This window comes from Lolium perenne, chromosome 4 (assembly GCF_019359855.2).
Source record: "Lolium perenne isolate Kyuss_39 chromosome 4, Kyuss_2.0, whole genome shotgun sequence".
Classification (NCBI taxonomy): domain Eukaryota; kingdom Viridiplantae; phylum Streptophyta; class Magnoliopsida; order Poales; family Poaceae; genus Lolium; species Lolium perenne.
In genome coordinates, this window is record NC_067247.2 from 187,307,123 (window position 1) to 187,325,813 (window position 18,691).

Here is an 18,691-nt window from a genome sequence, read left to right on the forward strand (position 1 = left end):
ATGTTTTGTGGGACCCGGAGGAGTATGATAGATCATATTCTGACCCAATGTGTCTATGCTAGTGAGACTTGGTTCACGTGTTTCCAAAGGGCTGGAATTGTTGTTGTCATTCCGGAGGTGAATGAGACCTGGGAGTACTAGTGGATTAAGGAGGAGAGGTTCTTTGATGCTTTAGTTATCTTCATCGGCTCGTCTTTGTGGAAACAACAAAATGCAAGAGCTTTTCACAGTCTGAACCAATGTTTCCCTCTTGTGGTGGCATATCGCATCATAAACGAGTATTCTAGTTGCGAGAGAGTAGGCTAGAGGTTCTGTGGAGTGAGTTTTACTGAGCCCCTTTCTTCCCAAGGTAGTTTTAGATGCTGTAATCTACTCCCTCCTTTCTTAAATAGGATGCATATAGGTTTTCAGTTAAACTCGGAAAATTAAAGTTAGAGCAACCGTATAGGAAAAATTGTCAATATTTCTAATCTCAAATCAATATTGCTAGAACCATCATGAAATATCTTTTCATATTGTGTGCATTTAGTATTATAAATGTTCATACTCTTTTCTATATAGTTAATCAATTTTTTTTAAAAAAAATAACTTCAATCAAAAACTACATACATCCTACTTTGTGGAAGAGAAGAATTTATATCTTCTATAAAGCTATCGTATGCCAGGCATACCACTCGAAGAAAAAAAAAACACAAGTAGGCTTTGACTCTTGAAGTTCACAATTGAACTGCATCTTTGTAAAATTGACCATTAAGAGCGAGGCTAAACTTTGGTAGGAGCTTTGGATCACCTAGGAGAGTAATGGATGGAGGCACATCTTTTGCCTCCCTTTCAAAAAAAAAACAACTGATTTGTCACTCTGTAAATTTGTATTTGTCAATTTCAGTGAAACATCCCGTGTCAAAACTCTTCTCCTTAATTAATGGATGGAGGCACATCTTTTGCCTCCCTTTCAAAAAAAAAAACAACTGATTTGTCACTCTGTAAATTTGTATTTGTCAATTTCAGTGAAACATTGTCACTCTCGAGCTCAACTAGTTAGCCCGATAAAGGGAAAATGGTTTCAAAACTACAAGTCAGATAACAGTACGCAAAACCGTCTTGTAATGTCGAAACAGAAGATAATGCAACAGAATTCTCATGTGTCTACTAACAGTAATTGTCAGAAATTTCATCTCATTGGATCTCAGGTTTCAAAAGTTAACAGTAAGGGCTCAACAGGTCATACAAGACTACAGGAGGCATAAAAATACAACTGAGTGATACACCTTAAGATATTTCCAGGCAACAACAGATTATAAGTCATGTTCAATATCAACAGCCTTCACGCTCAATATTAACATATGGTGCCAGTTTTCTTTTTCACCAGGTCACGGGAACATGCCTTCAAGAAACTCCTCAAAGTCGTCATCTTTGTTGCCCACTTTCCTGTTCAAAGTCCCTTTGAGATCTGCAAGATTTTCCACACGTTAGGTTTATTGCTAATGCCTTTTGTGATATTTTAGAACATATACAAGCAAGTAGCATGCAAATGATGCCAGCCAGCACGGCTTTGGAGGATGTATAAATACAGATTGGAGATACTTCACATTAAATTATTCCGTTCGTCTACCAATGAAAATATGTGAACATCTTACATGCTGACAGCAGATACCAAATACTATAGCAAATCAACTGATGAGACATTATCACAGCACAAGAATACCCCAGGAAAAACAACCAGATAAACATGTATGTGTACAGAATAATCCACAGGGCCCAACAACGGAATAGGTTTTAGTTAAGTACAACTACATGCTAATAGCATTTGAATTTTTACACACACACAAAGATCTACTGTTTCAAGTACTACAAGCACTTTATCACTTTAAAAGAAGTTAATTCAATCAACTCTACCTTTTTTCTTTCTGCTACGTTTCTTTGATGATTCGTCTTCTGTGATATCTTCACTTTCGTCGTCATGTTCTCTACAGTGTGAACAATCATGTCAGACACCATGATGTAATAAAATACCGAGGGTGCACGGAAACTACAGGTACCTCTTTCTCTTGTCCCTTTCTTTCACCTCTTCAGCAGAAAGTTTCATTTCCTTTTCTTTCTCTTTTTGCCTCTTATGAGCAAGCTTTTCTGCACATCTTTCATAATGTACAGCAATCAAGCTAAATAAATAATCAATTGGGTGTTTTCTTGAACAAAAAGAAGGCAAGAGGAGACTAGAAGAGAGCAAAACAGAGCAAAGAATGTAGTGGGTAAAAACTGGGTTCGCATAAGTTCAATGGACTAGCTAACCTTTTGCAAGCTACCAACTTCACAAGTGCTTGTTTCTGCTCCCCTGCTTCGACATAAGAAAAGTTCACCTGAAAAAAACATTTAAGTATACATATACAATAAAGCAAAGTTACTAAATGAACAAAAGGATTTTAAGTATTGTTGCACCAGCAACGAAAGAGAAGACTAAATGAACATACCTCGTAACTACCCAGCCCAACATTTTCATCACACTTCTTATTGCCGCAGATAAACTGCCCTGTGTAAAAGCATTTGCCGGTCATCGGTAAGGAATTTATATGATGCTCATAAAGCAGTAACATACCAAGTTTAAAAGATTCCCTTATAAGAATGGGCAACGCTGATAAAGAAACTCGGCACTATTCTATTTCAGAGTGTTCTGTGCAAGACATAACGTGTATGTCAAGAGCTGCATCTAAGAATATAGTCCAGCTATCTAACAATCCAAACAAAAGAAACTGTCAGCTTGGGTAAACCTTAAGCATAGTTTTTTTTTTACGATGGACCTTAAGCACAGTTCCTTCTAGTTATATCTTTTACTTTCATCTTCTAGGTTCGAGATTTAAATCCAGATGGTTCATTATAATACTCAATAGCAACAGAAATGCCTGTACCATTTAAATTTCAGTCACATTTCAGGTTGATCCTTGTACATGGAATCTTAACAGATGAGGATACGAAGGAGATACCTTTTCCAGATATCACTTCCTTTTCTGTTCTCCATCTCAATCCAATCTGCAAAAAAAAATACTGAGACTTTGCAATTCATTTTCAAGGATAAGACAATTTCAACAACAAAATGAGTTCTCCAGTTCGTTCCTACTTACTAAGGACAAACAACATGATTTCAGATAACAAAAAAAGTTACTCAGATATCTATGTGTGCATTTGTGTGCTTGTCAGGCCTTAGCATGCAATGAAAACATCAATGTGCTGGTAAGAAATGTTCTCTCTGCGGTTCCATGACCACAAAACATTTTAGTGCTGTCCAAGCACACCCAATCGAATCTTATGAATATGTTATTCTTTTCTTTTGATGAAGATACTTCTATAAGTCAAGTCATGCTGTGAGTAGTTCTCTCTCATCCACGGCACTCAAGAGTAACAAGGAGAAATTGCAGAAAAAGAGCACCATACCCAGTAAAAAGACAAGACTGATTAGCACATATTGCTATGAATCATAGCACCATACCTTGCCTTTTTTATACTGGGACATGTCAGCAATGCAATACCTATATCAAGTTAAGTATTCTAGGCAGAATAAACTTAAGGTCAATAACTGTACAAGAATAATAGATCACACGTTGAAGACAATCTCAATGCATGCAAGGACTCGGACAACAAATCTATGTGAAGGATTTTATTGATTAACACAGAACAAAGTCGTAATTTCTTCCTGCTTCATGTTCCCATTTTGTAAAGTAGGACTTCAGAACTTCATAGTCATTTTAAATTAATATATTGCTGTTATATTATTGATGGCAATGAAATATCAGAAATGAAGAAACTCTATAAAAGCATGCGATATTCACATGAACAATTTTCCTTCGCAATGAGTCTTATGTAAACTTTTTCAATGGGAGCATTATGTACAGTTGGGACAACCACAAAGTATATATTGATAAGACAGATAAAAAGATTATATATATATACTGTATTGTCTTAACATCGTGTCCCTATGCATTATTCAGTTATTCCTACTTATATTAGGCACTTGGATTTGCAGGGTTGAGCTAATTAAGCACTTGGATAAAGATCTGCAGATGTAAGAAACTTTTCTGATATTAATATATATACTGCACACTCTTCCACACATAGCTGAACATCTTACTGTACACAATGATATAAGAAAAATGTAATGTATTAATGTTTCTCAGAAGATAAAACAATTTAAATACCACGTCTACTAAAAAGGATACTCCTTAAAAAGCTTGTCATAGTAACGTTTGACTAGCCTCTTCCCCCAGGTAGAATCCACATCATCTTCGTCAGAAAGAATAAATCTTTTACAAAATTAAAGAACGGATTACTAAGTATTCAACAAACCACTGGTACATATTTTACAATGAATAGTTAACAAAAGGAGACTGGACAATGATGGATCTCACCTGTATCCTTCTCTCAGTGTATCTTTATCAGTTTTGATTGGTAAACTGTTATCAACATTCTTCCCATGGCCATAAAACTGAACTGTTGAACAATTTAGTTTTTTTTCAGTGGTACATCTAACATGCATCATATAAGAAAGGAAGATGGCATCTATAATTCTACATCAACATAAATACTAAAGCCAGTCGCTGAAAGAGTAAATTTGTAAAGAGAAGTGTGATACCAATTCTTTCTACAATGAGGAGGGTCGTGTGTCCCTTATTTCACTATTTTCTACATGGAAACTCATTTTCGTTATTCTCATGCAGTGTATCAGTAGCTTTCCCCTATGTCTACAGCAAAGTCTTCCACTTGTATTTAACAATTAGCAATTCAATATGCCCGCCACTCACTTATTGAAGAACCCCAAAAAAATCCGAGACAGTTTTTGTATAGGTTAACAGTTCCAGAATGTTCTTAATCCAATTAAAACTGAACTGCCAGACAAATATCAACATTGTTCATTAAACTGAGAACCAGGATGTCAATTGCCAAGTGAAAAAAGATGGCAAACTTGGTTCTGTCTCACATCAAGATAGACAGCAAGTCACATATATTATTTTATAAATATCCATGATAAATGTATGCATGACGGTAGCCCCCAATTCTTTCTACAGTAGAGGGGACTGTTCATCATCCAGTTGCTTTTGGAAACCAAGACAAAGCAAATAAAGACTCATTATAAGCCAGAGTCCCGGTTTCCTTTTGAAGCGGTGGGGGGTTAAAAGGTATTCCTAAAGCAAGCTCCTCATACCATATATCTGACTACTGATTGTGAGCAAACAATAAAGGAAAAATTGATACCCAACAGTTCAAGCAGATTACAAAGCGTGATGGTTACTCAATTACATAAAAGTTCAGATAATTAGTTATGTTAATTACAAAGAATAAGAAGTCTGCCACAAACATTATTAGAGCATCATGAGAACTTGAGAAGTACTTCTGTAAGTACTGCCGCTTATCCTGACAAAAGATGGAACATTACTGTTGCAAGTTACATAAAGAATATATATAAATTAGCTACTTATTATCCGTGTGCGGACAAACATAGTAGGCCCTATTTTTTCTACAGTAGAATAGACCGTTCATTATTTGGTTGTTTCTGGAAACTAAGACGGAGAACATAAATAGTTCATTACAGGCAATTATCCTTGTTTTGTTTTCACTGTAGAAGGTCAACTTTGTGACCTCTATAATGGGAGATCTCTTTGCACTGGAACTGGAAGAGCTACTAATTCAGTGTGGTGCAATCATTATAAAGAGCTCTCACTTGAGACCCAGAACTTGAAATCTGTGGACTGAAAGCTCAGAGAGGAATATGATGTGTTCTCTGCGATCCCCAAGCAAGTTTCATTGTACAAAAACTTTGAAGCTGGTGATCTCATGTCCAAGTTGTCGTGGGAGATCTTCCGCTAAGGCCTCAGGGCAGGCAATAAGTTCCAACTTCTTCAAAAAGGCTACCATTCCATAGCAACCAGTATTGCATCTTCTTCAGTGAAGGATCACTCCTCTCAGCTAGGCATATAATAATTGATGACCAGCCATTCAGGCTTGGGGAAATTGGTACAGGTCAGCAGCCAACAAATCTGGATCCAATCTTGGTAACAGTATAGTTGGTAATTATTTGAAGATATCTCAAGTTAGGTAGCTGCGCAACTGATGGAATGCATATGATTTGCAATTGATGAAGCTCGGCAATTTCACTGAAGACAAATAGGCACTATTAAGCCAGATGCAGATGTTAGCTATAGCGAGTTCCTTGAGCAGCTAATTCCTCCAGATAACCTAGAAGATCTACATGTTGGGGGATTCTTTGGTTGAAGGTAGTTCACTTGGCATGATGGCACCCATTTATCTTCAGTTAAATTATGAACTTGATAAGCTGCAAATCATGTGTGATATTTCCACCAGTTCAGCAGTTACCCAACCTGAGATATCTAAAAATAAATGGAGCAACTGATCTGAAATTGCGGGCCTTTGCATTCCCCAAGCTTGAATGTGTCGGTCATCCACGATATGCCTAACTGGGAGGAGTGATCCTTCATTCAATAAGATACAACAGCAGCAACAAAAGGGGCTACTGCTACAATGCGGAAAGAGAAGCCTTGTATCCATGAATGCAGCAGATGCCTGTTTGAAGAAGTTGGAGCTTGCAGGCTGTCCTGAGCTGAGAGTTCTCCCATGGCAGAACCTCTCATTCAATTTGAGAGCATTATAATGTGTACATCTGTAGATGTGCCATTTAGTGTAACAGCACAACTGCAACTTGACGAAGTTTGCGAGTTAAACGTTTCATGTTCCCTTATGCTCAGAGCTGTGATGGTGCTATTACATTTAATTAGGTTTGCCTAACATCACAGTTCATTTATCCTGCTACAATCCAATCTGTACTATTTTGCCCAACATCAGAGAAATAGGACCTCAGCATCCCCAATCCAATCAACAAAAACTGGGCACAAGCATGGAATTCTTTATCCGGAAAACAAAGTTAATCGTAACAAACTATACCATAGTCATTCATGAACTTCTTGTGGCGATCGTATGCATTAAGCCCGCGGATGTGCGACTGGTACTGCCTGCATCCACCCAATCAGAGAGGCCGGTTAGCCTTATACAATATCAAATCACACACCTGAACTACTTCCTCAAATGACAAATAGATGGTCAAATAGCTAAGCTGAGCAAAAACTATGGTTAAACTGTGGTATTTACAACCGTATCGTCGAGAATTCGAATCTAAGCAAATCGATGTGCGCCGCACTAACCAAAACGAAAATGAAGCTCACTCTCCCGTGCCATATTCGATTGGGTAGATCAAATCACGCGCCTGAACTACTTCCTCGAATGATAAATAGATGGTCAAATAGCAAAGTTGAGCATAAAGTATGGCTTAATAACTGCGGTATTTACAACCGTGTATCATCAAGAATTCGAATCTAAGCAAATCGATGCAGAGGAGACAAAACAGCGGAGGAAACTGAAACTGGAGGTACAGAGAGTGGGAAGGATTCGCACGCACGTCTTCCTCTCCTCCTTGTCGTAGATGGCGGATCTGAGCCGCCCCAGCGACGCCGCCATCGTGCTCCCGCGCCGCCTCCGCTCCCCTTTGCCGGTCACGTCTAGTTTAGGTCTCCGGATGTGCTCCACGGGAATTTTAGGCTGTTTGTTGGCCTTGCCTTGGGTAGAAAGCCCAGGTTTACTTTTGGGCCGAAACATTAGATGCTGTTGTGTTGTTACAATCGATGGAGGCCCACTGGTGACATTCTTTTTTTTTATTGTTCGCCGCAACATTAGATGCTGTTGTGCTGTTGCAATTGGGCCAAATCTGGAATACTTTTCAGTAAGAATGTCGACACCACCAACTACTCAAGCTATCCAGCATATTTTACTTGTACCAAATATTGATGCAAACTTTGTGCACCTTGGTCACCCTCTTAAATCCTAGGGAAAGATAGAACTGCTGCTTACAACTTTGTCATTGACAAATTTAAATCCAAACGGTCAACTTATAAACGAATCAACTCTCTCATGCAGCTAGATTAGAGTAATTAAATATGCCTTCAAATCTATCCTTGTCTACTACATGTCCAATATTCTTTTCACGAATTTTTTTATTGCAAAGCTAATAAGTAGGAATTTTTGGTGGACAGGTATCAGAGAGAAATCAAATTCGAGAAGTCTTTGTCTTAGGGCTTGGAAAGACATTCGTTTCCCAAAAAATGAAGGAAGGCTTGGCATTAGGAATTTGCAGGCTATGAATCATGGTCTTATCTTAATGGTTGTTTGGAGACATGCTGATCAACCAAACAACTTTCTTCATTTAGTCCTGAAATCAAAATATTTTCCTGCTTCCTTGATTTGGTGCCCAAATTCAAATACCCCAAAATCTGCCTTCTCGGCATCTATTATCAAAGTTCTACCCATTCTCAAGGCCCACTCTTTTTATCAAATCACTATGGGCCAAATCTCTTGATGCAGCCCCGCCTATCATCGACGCTACACCATGGCCAAGGAGTCCCCCAAGTGGACCAACAACACAAATGATGGGGTTCATAGCATAGAAAACAAAAAAATTCCTACCGCCAGACGAATAAATCCAAGATCTAATCTATGGAACACCCAAGATCTAATCTACAAGATCGGAGCAACGAGATTGATGTGAGACTAACCCTCGAAGATTTCCAAAGCCTACGAGATTAGATCTCGTTGTTGGTGTAGACGATCATCCCCAGTGCTGCAATCCGGCAGCACTTCCGTACTCGGTCGCGCGTACGGTGTCGATGAAGCCCTTCCTCTCCCCGTTCCAGCGGGCAGCGGAGGTGTGGTAGATCTCCTCCAAATCCCAGCAGCACGACGGCGTGGTGGTGGTGGTGGAGGAGGAAAAACTGCAGGGCTTCGCCTAAGCCGGAGCAGCATATGGTGGAGGAGAGAGGGGGACGGCCAGGGCTTGGTCTGGAGGATGGGGTGCGCCCCCTGCCCCCTCCCCTCTTTATATAGGGGGGAGGTCGGTTGGGGTGGCCCCCCCACGCCCCCATCTCATCTAGGGCCGGCGGCCACAAGGGGGAGGGGGAATCTTGCCCCCCAAGTTGATTCCCCCTTACGGTTTTGGGGAAACCCTAAGGGGTGGCCGGCCTGGGCCTTTGAGGCTTGGTGCGCCTGGCCCATTAGGGCTAGGCAGCACCCCCTCGGCCCATGTAGGCCCCCCTAGGTCGTGGGCCCCATGGTGGACCCCTCCGGAACCTTCTAGAACCTTACAGTCTTTCACCAGAAAAATCCCGAACTTTTCCGAAACCTAGAAATCAACTTCCCTTATATGAATCTTATTCTCCGGACCATTCCGGACCTCCTCGTGATGTCCTGGATCCCATCCGAGACTCCGAACAAACTTCGGTATCCATCTCATATTCCGAATCTACTTATGCGACATCGAACCTTAAGCGCGTCACCCTATGGTTCGTGAACTATGCAGACATGGTCGAGACTTTTCTCCGAGCAATAACCAATAGCGGGATCTGGAGATCCATAATAGCTCCCACATATTCAATGATGACTTAGTGATCGATTGAACCATTTACATACGATGCTGATTCCCTTTGTCTCGCGATATTTTACTTGTCCGAGGTTCGATCATCGGTATCTCCATACCTTGTTCAACCTCGTTACCGACAAGTACTCTTTACTCGTACCGTGGTATGTCATCTCTTATGATCCAATCATATGCTTGCAAGCTAATCAGATGACATTCCACCGAGAGGGCCCAGAGTATATCTATCCGTCATCAGGATGGACAAATCCCACTATTGATCCATATGCCTCAACTCACACTTTCCAAATACTTAATCCCATCTTTATAACCACCCATTTACGCAATGGCGTTTGATGTAATCAAAGTACCCTTCCGGTGTAAGTGATTTACATGATCTCATGGTCAAAGGACTTAGGCAGCTATGTATCGAAAGCTTATAGCAAATTGAACTTAATGACTTGATCTTATGCTATGCTTATTTGGGTGTGTGTCCATTATATCATTCACCTAATGACATAACCTTGTTATTAATAACATCCAATGTTCATGATCACGAAACCATGATCATCCATTAATCAACAAGCTAGTTATACAAGAGGCTTACTAGGGACTCCTTGTTGTTTACATAACACACATGTATCAATGTTTCGGTTAATACAATTATAGCATGGGATGTAAACATTTATCACGAACACTAAGATATAACAATAACTAATTTATTATTGCCTCTTGGGCATATCTCCAACAGTCTCCCACTTGCACTAGAGTCAATAATCTAGTTTACATTTGAAAAGATATAACACCTTGGCCTTCTGGTGCTTATCATGTTTTGTTCACGGGAGAGGTTTTTAGTCAACGGATCTGACTGTTCGGAAACGTATGTATTTTGCAATTCATTTGCGTCTCAATGCATCACTCATTTTCCAAATGAGTCGGCATTAATTGTATATGCTTAGTCCTCTGGTGGAACCTTAATTTCGCGGTCTGAAAATAAGTCACTAATATTGTTATACACAATATAGCTTCAAAGTTCTGACACTATCGGAACTACACCAAGTTCTCAAAGAATTCCTCGACTTAACATCCTCAGTCAATTGTCAAAACAATGACATACTCTGCCTTCGTTTGTAGAATCCGTCACAATATTTAGAACTGATCTAAATCTAGCATAGACTTCTTCTAGCTCATTGTGCTACCTTTTAAACAACACTTAGCCTAATTGAGATTTGAAATTCATTTTTATATGTGACCAAACTAATATCGGTGCAACACCTTACAGCGATTTGTTTGTAATCACCCTATATAAAACTATATATATATCATTGGTTCTTCTTAAGCACTCAGGGATATTCTTACTGTTTTCCAATGATCATCACATGAATCATTCTGGTATATGCTCGTAACACTTTAGAGCACAGGACATCTGACTTTGTACATATTATTCGTGATCTAAAGTCACTCATGTGTTTTTACTCATTGAGCGTCAAATACACTCAAGTCTTGTCAAACCTTCACATGGAAAAGAACACCTTCTTAACATTTTTATATTGAACCACTTCAATATCCATTCTATGTACTTTGACTTAAACTTATTATGTGTTTCAATCTATCTTCATAGATCTTGACACTAAATATGTTTCAGTCCACATCCTTTCATTGAAATTAATTCTCAATGAAACCTTTTAATCACATCAAGTACATGATTACATTATTTTTAATCAACGATATGTAATCTACATAAAGTATTATAAATATGTCTCAGCGCTCCCACTTAATTTCTTGCAAATGCAAGCATCTTCATCGTTTCTGATGAAATCAAATACTCTTTGACTATTTCATCCGGTGAAGATTCCAACTCCGCGATACTCACTTCATCCAATTGAAGTTTGTATACCTATCTAGTATTCCACGGACCAGCAAAACTCTTGGTTGTATCTAGTATACATCCTTCATACATACTTCTGGTAAGGAATGTATTTCCGCCATCCTACTATCATATCTCATAAAAGAAATATGTAGCGATTACTAGAATAATCCATGCAGACTATAAGCATTGCCACGGAAGATCTAATCTTATCGTAGTCAACTCTTTGAACTTTGTCGTAAACAACTTTTCGATAAGTCAATCTTCTTTAAGGATATTCCATCCAAGTCCATCTATTTTATAGATCCATTTACTTTCAAAAAGCATTCATCTATCTTGGATTTCATGGCGCATAGCCATTTTAACGGAGTCAGGGCCCATCACAACTTCTTTGTATGTAGTCGGTTTATCATTGTTCAAAAACAATCCTTTGTCCATAAATCATTTATTTGATCACAAAATAAACCACATCTACAAGGTTCAATAAGTACTTTAATCTCCATGACTATAACACTTTTTAGACATGGGAGCCATGATCTTCGTAGCTGCTTCCGGAACCATTTCCGATGCTGTGCTACTCTGATCATCATGCTCAGGTTCATGAACCTTATCAAGTTCCATTGTCCTCCCACTCAAATAGTTCGCTAGAAACAATTTCTTTGAAATAAGTAAGAAACATCGACAAACACTTTTATCTTTGTCTCCATAGTGGAAAGAATTCCCAATCAATTGGGATAACCAACAAAGACATTCATCTGATTTTGGTTGTAAACTTATTTACTTATACTATGCATACCAAAATTTAAGAAAGGACTATTAGGGTTTATACCCGTGCCATAACTCGTATGGTGTCATTTCAACGGATTATGATGATGCTCTATTTAGTGTAAAAGCGGTAGTCACTAAAGCATAATCCACAAAAATATAATGGCATCATTTCATTTTATCTCATCATTGACCCAACAAGGTTTGGATACATCTCTCGGATACTCCATCATCACTATGATACTCCAAGAAACGTGAGTTGTAGAACAACTTCATAACTCTCTTAGATGTTCGCTAAAACTCGTAATTCAAATATTCCCACTATGATCCAATCATAGATATTTGACTTTTCTATTACGATGATTTCCACTTCATGCTGAAATTTATTTGAATCCATTCAAATGTTTCAAACTTCTTCCTTATCGAATATATCCACATGTATATACTCAATTCATTGTTGGAAGTTTTCATGAAGTAGAAGAATCTCCCGCACACAACTATGCCCAGTGAACCACATATATCATCATGTATGTTTCCACTAAGTTAGTTGCCCATTCAACTCTTGGCCTATGAACGGTATTTAGTCATTCTCTTTAGAAAAGATTTGCGAGTGCCAAACGATTCAAAAATCAAATGACTCCAAAAATCCATTTGCATGGAGTTCCTTCATGCGTTCCTCTCTAACATGACATAAATGGCGGTTCCACAAATAAGTGGAATTCAACTCATTTGCCTTATGGCATTTTAGCGTCAGTGTTATGTATGTGTGTTTCACCATTAAGATTTATAATAACTTATCCATTGTACATGGAGTAATGTCATATTTTGAACAACTCATTGTTTTCATTTGACCAGAGCAAAATAACAATTATTAAGTTCTTTATTATAAATTCTAAGGGCTAGATAGAATGCCAACGACGAACATAATAACACTTTATTTTTGTTCCAGACGTGCATTCCTATCATATTCCTTGTCAGTCACTTAGGCCATTGTATTCTTGTATTGCGTTGTTTTGTATGACACTTCATACCAACCAATATGGTACAGATACCCAAGAATTTTATTATGCGACCAAGCAAGGAATACATCCATAACATGTATATCATCTATATACACCTGAGCTAGACTTTCTAGTCTTTTTCTTTCTTTCTGCCAAAATATCTTTTGTAGTTTCTCTTTTAGCTTTCCTCATTCTCAGAAAACACTTCACCTTCAATAACTTCTAGGTCCATTGGTCAAACATCAATAACCTTGAGGTTCTTACTTTGAAGTTGATCATCATATGACAAGTGTTCCAGACTTCACTATTAGTAACTTTGTAATATGATGAACAATTTCCCTCATAATTTTATCCATCATATCATGACGACTTTCCGAGACCATGTCTGTACATGCTAGGCTCGTAAAGTTTTAACCTCAGTATTCGCATGTGCTAATCTAGCTTGCACCCGTTGTATGCACATGTAGAATCTATAACACCCGATCATCACGAGATGCTTCGAAACGACGAGTCTTAGCAACGGTGCATACTAAGGACGATCACTTCATGGATATGCGAATATCGTTAGTGCCCAACTAGTTGGAGGATCGGGACGCCTAGCGTCTTCAACCTTCGTACATTCCCATAAAACTTATGGGTTTATGTAGTCTCACTAGATTATATTCTATCATCTTGCAATATGGTCTTAGATATCACATATATCTCATACCTTGCTTATTTCTGAAAACAAAATTTCCAGCTCCTTACTTTTCAAACGGATTTGAACTTCAAGTTTCACGGAGGCAAGATGATTTGGTACTAATTGAAACCATTGCTCTTTGAATCATCAATGTGAGGTTTACTAAAAGTTTGCATTAGGACTTAATCATATCTTGATTCTTTAACAATACGGTACCAGTCCGTAAAGTTACTTGTCAGACTTAACAGTATTTCTATCTCAATTACAAGACTAGCGCATGGTAGAAAACGGATGCCAATTCTACAAACTTTAAGTCAAAATACTATTGTTGCGGTCAGAAACCCACCGGCGAGCAGCGACGGGCAACACAGGAGAGCCGGGAGCAACTTAGGGCTGCGGCTGGCCCTGGTCCCTCCGAGCGACGGCCCGCAAAGACTCCGGCACGCACGTCCGATGCTGGTGCAAGGGATTGCCACCTGACCTATACCTGGTCAGGAAGGTGATGGAGATGCCTCGCTTAGTTTCCTGCATGGCATACACGTAAACATTAAATACGAGCCTCGATCGGCTCTCAGGTTGTCCTGTGAATCGGCTCAAAGAGCCGATCCACCCATGATTCGCACGGGGTGCACGAATATATGGTGGTCCTGCTTGATCAAGATAAAGCTAAAACGATCTACGACGATTTAGGGTTTTCACCGCATAATCGGAACGTCCTACTCGTGATTGGGCCTCGCGGCCGCGCTCGGTGATCGTAAGCCGATCCTAGACAGGGCCTAAAAACCAACACGAGGTTGATCCCCGGAACATCCTGTCTAGGGCTAGCAAACTACACCCTACGCGCCGCTGGATCCTCCAACCCTTTGTAAGGCCTAACTATGTAGATATTAAACTAATCCTTGAAGAACAAGGAGCAACCATAACGGATCGGATCTACTAAATAATGATCAAGCGGGGTGCCGCCCCTACACCTAAGATAGGTGTAAGGGCGGCTAGATGTCTAAGGGTTGCACTACGACAGCATATGATACGAAGAACAATGCTAACCCTAACACATCTAAGATAACTACGTTGCTCGCCATCAAAAAGGCTTCAGCACGAGCAACGCATGAACGACGAATAAACTTGTACTGCCTAGATCGCAAGATGCGATCTAGGCAGCATGATGCTTACCCGGAAGAAACCCTCGAGACAAGGGAGTTGGCGATGCGCCTAGATTGGTTTGTGGTGAACGTGATTGTTGTTTATTTCATAAACCCTAGATACATATTTATAGTCAGCAGACTTTCTAACGTGGGAATAATCCCAACCGTGCACGAGCCAAACTCTATCGTATCCTACTATATTACAGATACATGGGCAAACTAGCCCAAACTTTGTATAAAAGGCCGATTCACATATATTCTTCCATGTATAATCTTCAAGCCCATCATGATCGCGGCCCACCTCTGACTCGGTCAAATTCTGGTGATAACACATGCCCCCTGGTTTTGGAATTGATAATTCCAAAATCACTCTGATTCTCTTCGTCGGGTCATGTCGTGGCAGAGCAGAACCGTCGCAGCACCCTTCATCATGACGCCCTGCCTTCTCAATTTCTCCGCGTGATTTGACCGTTGTTTTCTTTTCTTCTTTTTTGGGCACCGCCTCCTCGGAAACTGCTGTGGCATTGAATCTCTACTATATCCCCTTTATTTAACTGCTCTGAACAGTTCGCCACTTCATCCCCTTGCTCTGCTCTGTCCATCGGCACCCAAAAATTCTCCATCTCCCGTAGCCATGTCTTCTTCTTCTTCCTCCTCCGCCTCGTCGGATCTTTCTTCCCAGTCCTTTTCCTCTTCGTCCTCCTCCACGTCGTCAGTCTTCTCTGACTCTTCCTCATCTCGCGAGCCGACGCCGGAGTGGGGCTCGCTGGCGGCGCACGACATACTCGCCGCATCGGAGTGGGACAAGGAGGAACATGATTCCTCCATCTGGTCCGAGGATGACAAATCCTTGACCGATGGAGAGGACGACCTTCAGTTCCTCGTCGAGGGGGAGGAGGAGGCGGAGAGCAAGGATGACCGCTTCTCCTGGGACGATTTCACCTCCTCCGAAGAAGAGGCGGAGGAGGACGACGATGACTCCCTCGAAGGCTACCCACCGGCGAAGCGCCTCCGCGTCTGGTGGGACGACGACAGCGATGACGACGAGGAGGAAGATGAGGCTCCCGTAGAAGGTTACGGGAGCTCCGATGAGGAGCCTATCAGCAGCTGCGCCGGCGGCAGCGACGACGACGACGAGGGCAACAACGGCCCTTAGATTAGGGACTAGTAGTAGTAGTCGGCTTTTGTTCTTTCTTCCCTGAGCAATCGGCTCTTTCTTTGTAAGAAATACCGCTATTAATGAAGAAAATATTCCTCAATTAATTTTGCTTTCTTGTCAATTTCACCGGTCGTCGAACGAAGTCATCAGACAGAGCCGATGGCAGGGCATCGGCTTGCACTATAAACGCGATTTGAGGTCAAGCCGTCGCCTATTCACGCGGACCAACAGGTCTAACTCACATCCAAACCATCCTCCAACCTTAAACGCGCAGACTGAACTCCTCAGCAACCCACTAGGAAATTCATCCCAAATATCATGATTTCTGGTCTGAACCGATTCCGTTAACCTGCTTAATTGAGCTTATTCCTCTAGAGTCGATAGCAATGTATCGGCTTTATTATTCTGAAGTCGATGCCCGTGCATCGGCTGTACTCGCATACTGTTGTCTCCGCATGTTTTCTCAAGTCGATGTCTGCGCATCGGCTGTGATTTTGATTTTTTTTTTACTGGCCGATTTAAAATCGGCCTCCATACCTTACTGCCCATCATCCCACATGCTTGGGAAATACTTCTTGAGGTGTTGACCATTGACGGCTACTGGGAACTTAACGCCGTCCAACTGTTCCAGCATGTATGCATTACCCTTCAAGGCCTGGACGTTGTACGGACCGTGCCAATTAGGAGACCATTCGCCATATGCCTTGTCCCTAGTTCCTAACGGCAACACAGCTTCCCATACTAGATCACCAACTTGAAACTCCTTTGGTCTAACCTTCTTATTGTAGGCACGAGCTACCCTGGCTTTGTTCTCTTTAATCTTCTCCAACGACCAAAGCCTAAGTTCTGTTGCGTCCTCAATAGTGTCACTCATCAAAGCTGCATATTCTCCAGCTGTTAGATCATTCTGAAACGTGACACGTCTTGATCCAGCCGTAATTTCCCAAGGTAATACGGCTTCCTGTCCATAGACGAGCTGGTACGGCGAAGTTTTTATAGCTCCATGGCACGACATGCGGTAGGCCCACAAAGCTTCTGATAACTTTTCATGCCAATCCCTAGGGTTCTCGTCAATTTTTCTCTTGATCAGCTTGATCAAGCTCTGATTGGACGCTTCAGCTTGCCCATTGGCTTGAGCATAGTATGGAGATGATCGGATCAGCTTAATCCCCAAGTCATCGCAGAACTTTCTGAATTCTTTAGAAATAAAGACCGAACCTCCATCAGTCGTGATAGTTTGGGAAATCCCGAACCTATGAATGACGTGTTCTTTCACAAACTTGATCACATCTTCTGATTTCACCTTCTTCATAGGGACGGCCTCCACCCACTTGGTGAAGTAATCTGTGATAACCAAAATCCATTCATGTTTTTTACTCGACGCCGGATGGATTTTGCCGATCATATCCATGCCCCACCCTCGAAACGGCCAAGGCTTGATGATAGGGTTCATTGCTGATGCGGGTACCATCTGAATCTTCCCGAACATCTGGCATGCTTGGCACCCCTTGTAGTACTTGAAGCAATCTTCAAGCATGGTGGGCCAATAAAACCCTGATCGCCTAATTAGCCACTTCATCTTATGAGTCGACTGATGAGTTCCACAGGCGCCTTCATGCACCTCATGTAAGAGCCGATTAGAGTCAGTTGGTCCCAGGCACTTGAGTAGTAACCCTTCCAACGTCCTGTAGAACATGTCGTCTCCTATGAGGACATACTTCATGGCTTTGTATCTTATTCGTTTAGGTGCCCCCCGAGCCGAATCTTTTAAGTAATTGAAGATTTTGGCTCTCCAATCATCCTGTTCCAGGAACTGCACCTGAACTTCTGACCCGTCAGATGTGTCTATATAGCCTGACGCCATTTGTGCGAGATTGTTGGCCTCGGTGTTTTGGGATCTTGGGACCCAATTAAAGTTGATGTACCGAAACTGTGTCATCAACTCACGGCATTCCATCCAATATGGGAAAAGCGATTCACTCTCGCACTTATATTCATCCGTGAGCTGGTTAATCACCAACTTGGAGTCTCCAAAAAGCTCTACCGCTTCGCCGGCTTCCAAGAATAACTCCATTCCCTTACGCACCGCCTCATATTCCGCGACATTGTTGGTGCAAGGGGTAGATAATCTGATTGAAAAGGAGTATGCTGCCCCCGAGGCGACACGAGCGTAATGCCGATGCCACAACCATCGTCGCAAGCCGATCCATCGAAGAACATAGCCCATGCACGTATAGACAGTGCTGCTATATTGGTACTGATCCGTTCAGCTATAAGATCGGCCAACGCTTGCCCCTTGACTGCTTTCGCAGGCTGATACCGAAGATCGAACTCTGACAACGCGAACATCCACTTCCCAAGTCGGCCTTTCAAAACAGGGGCCGACAGCATGTGCTTGACAACGTCTGACTTGCATATGACGATGATCTCTGCCGTCAAAAGGATGTGATGAAGCTTGGTGTAGGTGAAGAACAGGCAGAGGCAAAGCTTCTCGACCTCAGGATACCTTGTCTCCGCATCCAACATCCTTCTGCTGAGGTAGAAAACGACCTTTTCAACACCCTCGTAGAGTTGCACCACCACCGAAGCGATGGACGTGTCAGCTACTGACAAGT

The 18,691-nt window shown here is 41.2% G+C and overlaps 1 protein-coding gene across 1 annotated transcript; it reads right to left on the reverse strand.

The window, feature by feature from the left end:
- Window positions 1-1,159: 1,159 nt before the first annotated feature.
- LOC127295390 (uncharacterized) lies at window positions 1,160-7,574 on the reverse strand. The gene is made up of 11 exons (XM_051325329.1): window positions 7,457-7,574; window positions 6,946-7,013; window positions 4,398-4,479; window positions 4,209-4,292; window positions 3,482-3,521; window positions 2,979-3,024; window positions 2,469-2,527; window positions 2,290-2,357; window positions 2,040-2,135; window positions 1,897-1,967; window positions 1,160-1,450 (listed from the first exon to the last, which is right to left on the reverse strand). Exons 1-11 carry the CDS (start codon window positions 7,513-7,515, stop codon window positions 1,371-1,373), a joined length of 753 nt encoding a protein of 250 aa, XP_051181289.1. The 5' UTR covers window positions 7,516-7,574; the 3' UTR covers window positions 1,160-1,370.
- Window positions 7,575-18,691: the final 11,117 nt, after the last annotated feature.

What these genes read in the sequence shown, in the direction of transcription:
- LOC127295390 (XM_051325329.1), bottom strand. Translation starts at nt 7,515, where the DNA reads ATGGCGGCGTCGCTGGGGCGGCTCAGATCCGCCATCTACGACAAGGAG. An exon ending in TTGGGCTGGGTAGTTACGAG is followed by an intron (nt 2,358 to 2,468) that starts GTATGTTCATTT and finishes TGTTTTTTTCAG; the next exon opens with GTGAACTTTTCTTATGTCGA. An exon ending in GAAAGGGACAAGAGAAAGAG is followed by an intron (nt 1,968 to 2,039) that starts GTACCTGTAGTT and finishes TTCACACTGTAG; the next exon opens with AGAACATGACGACGAAAGTG.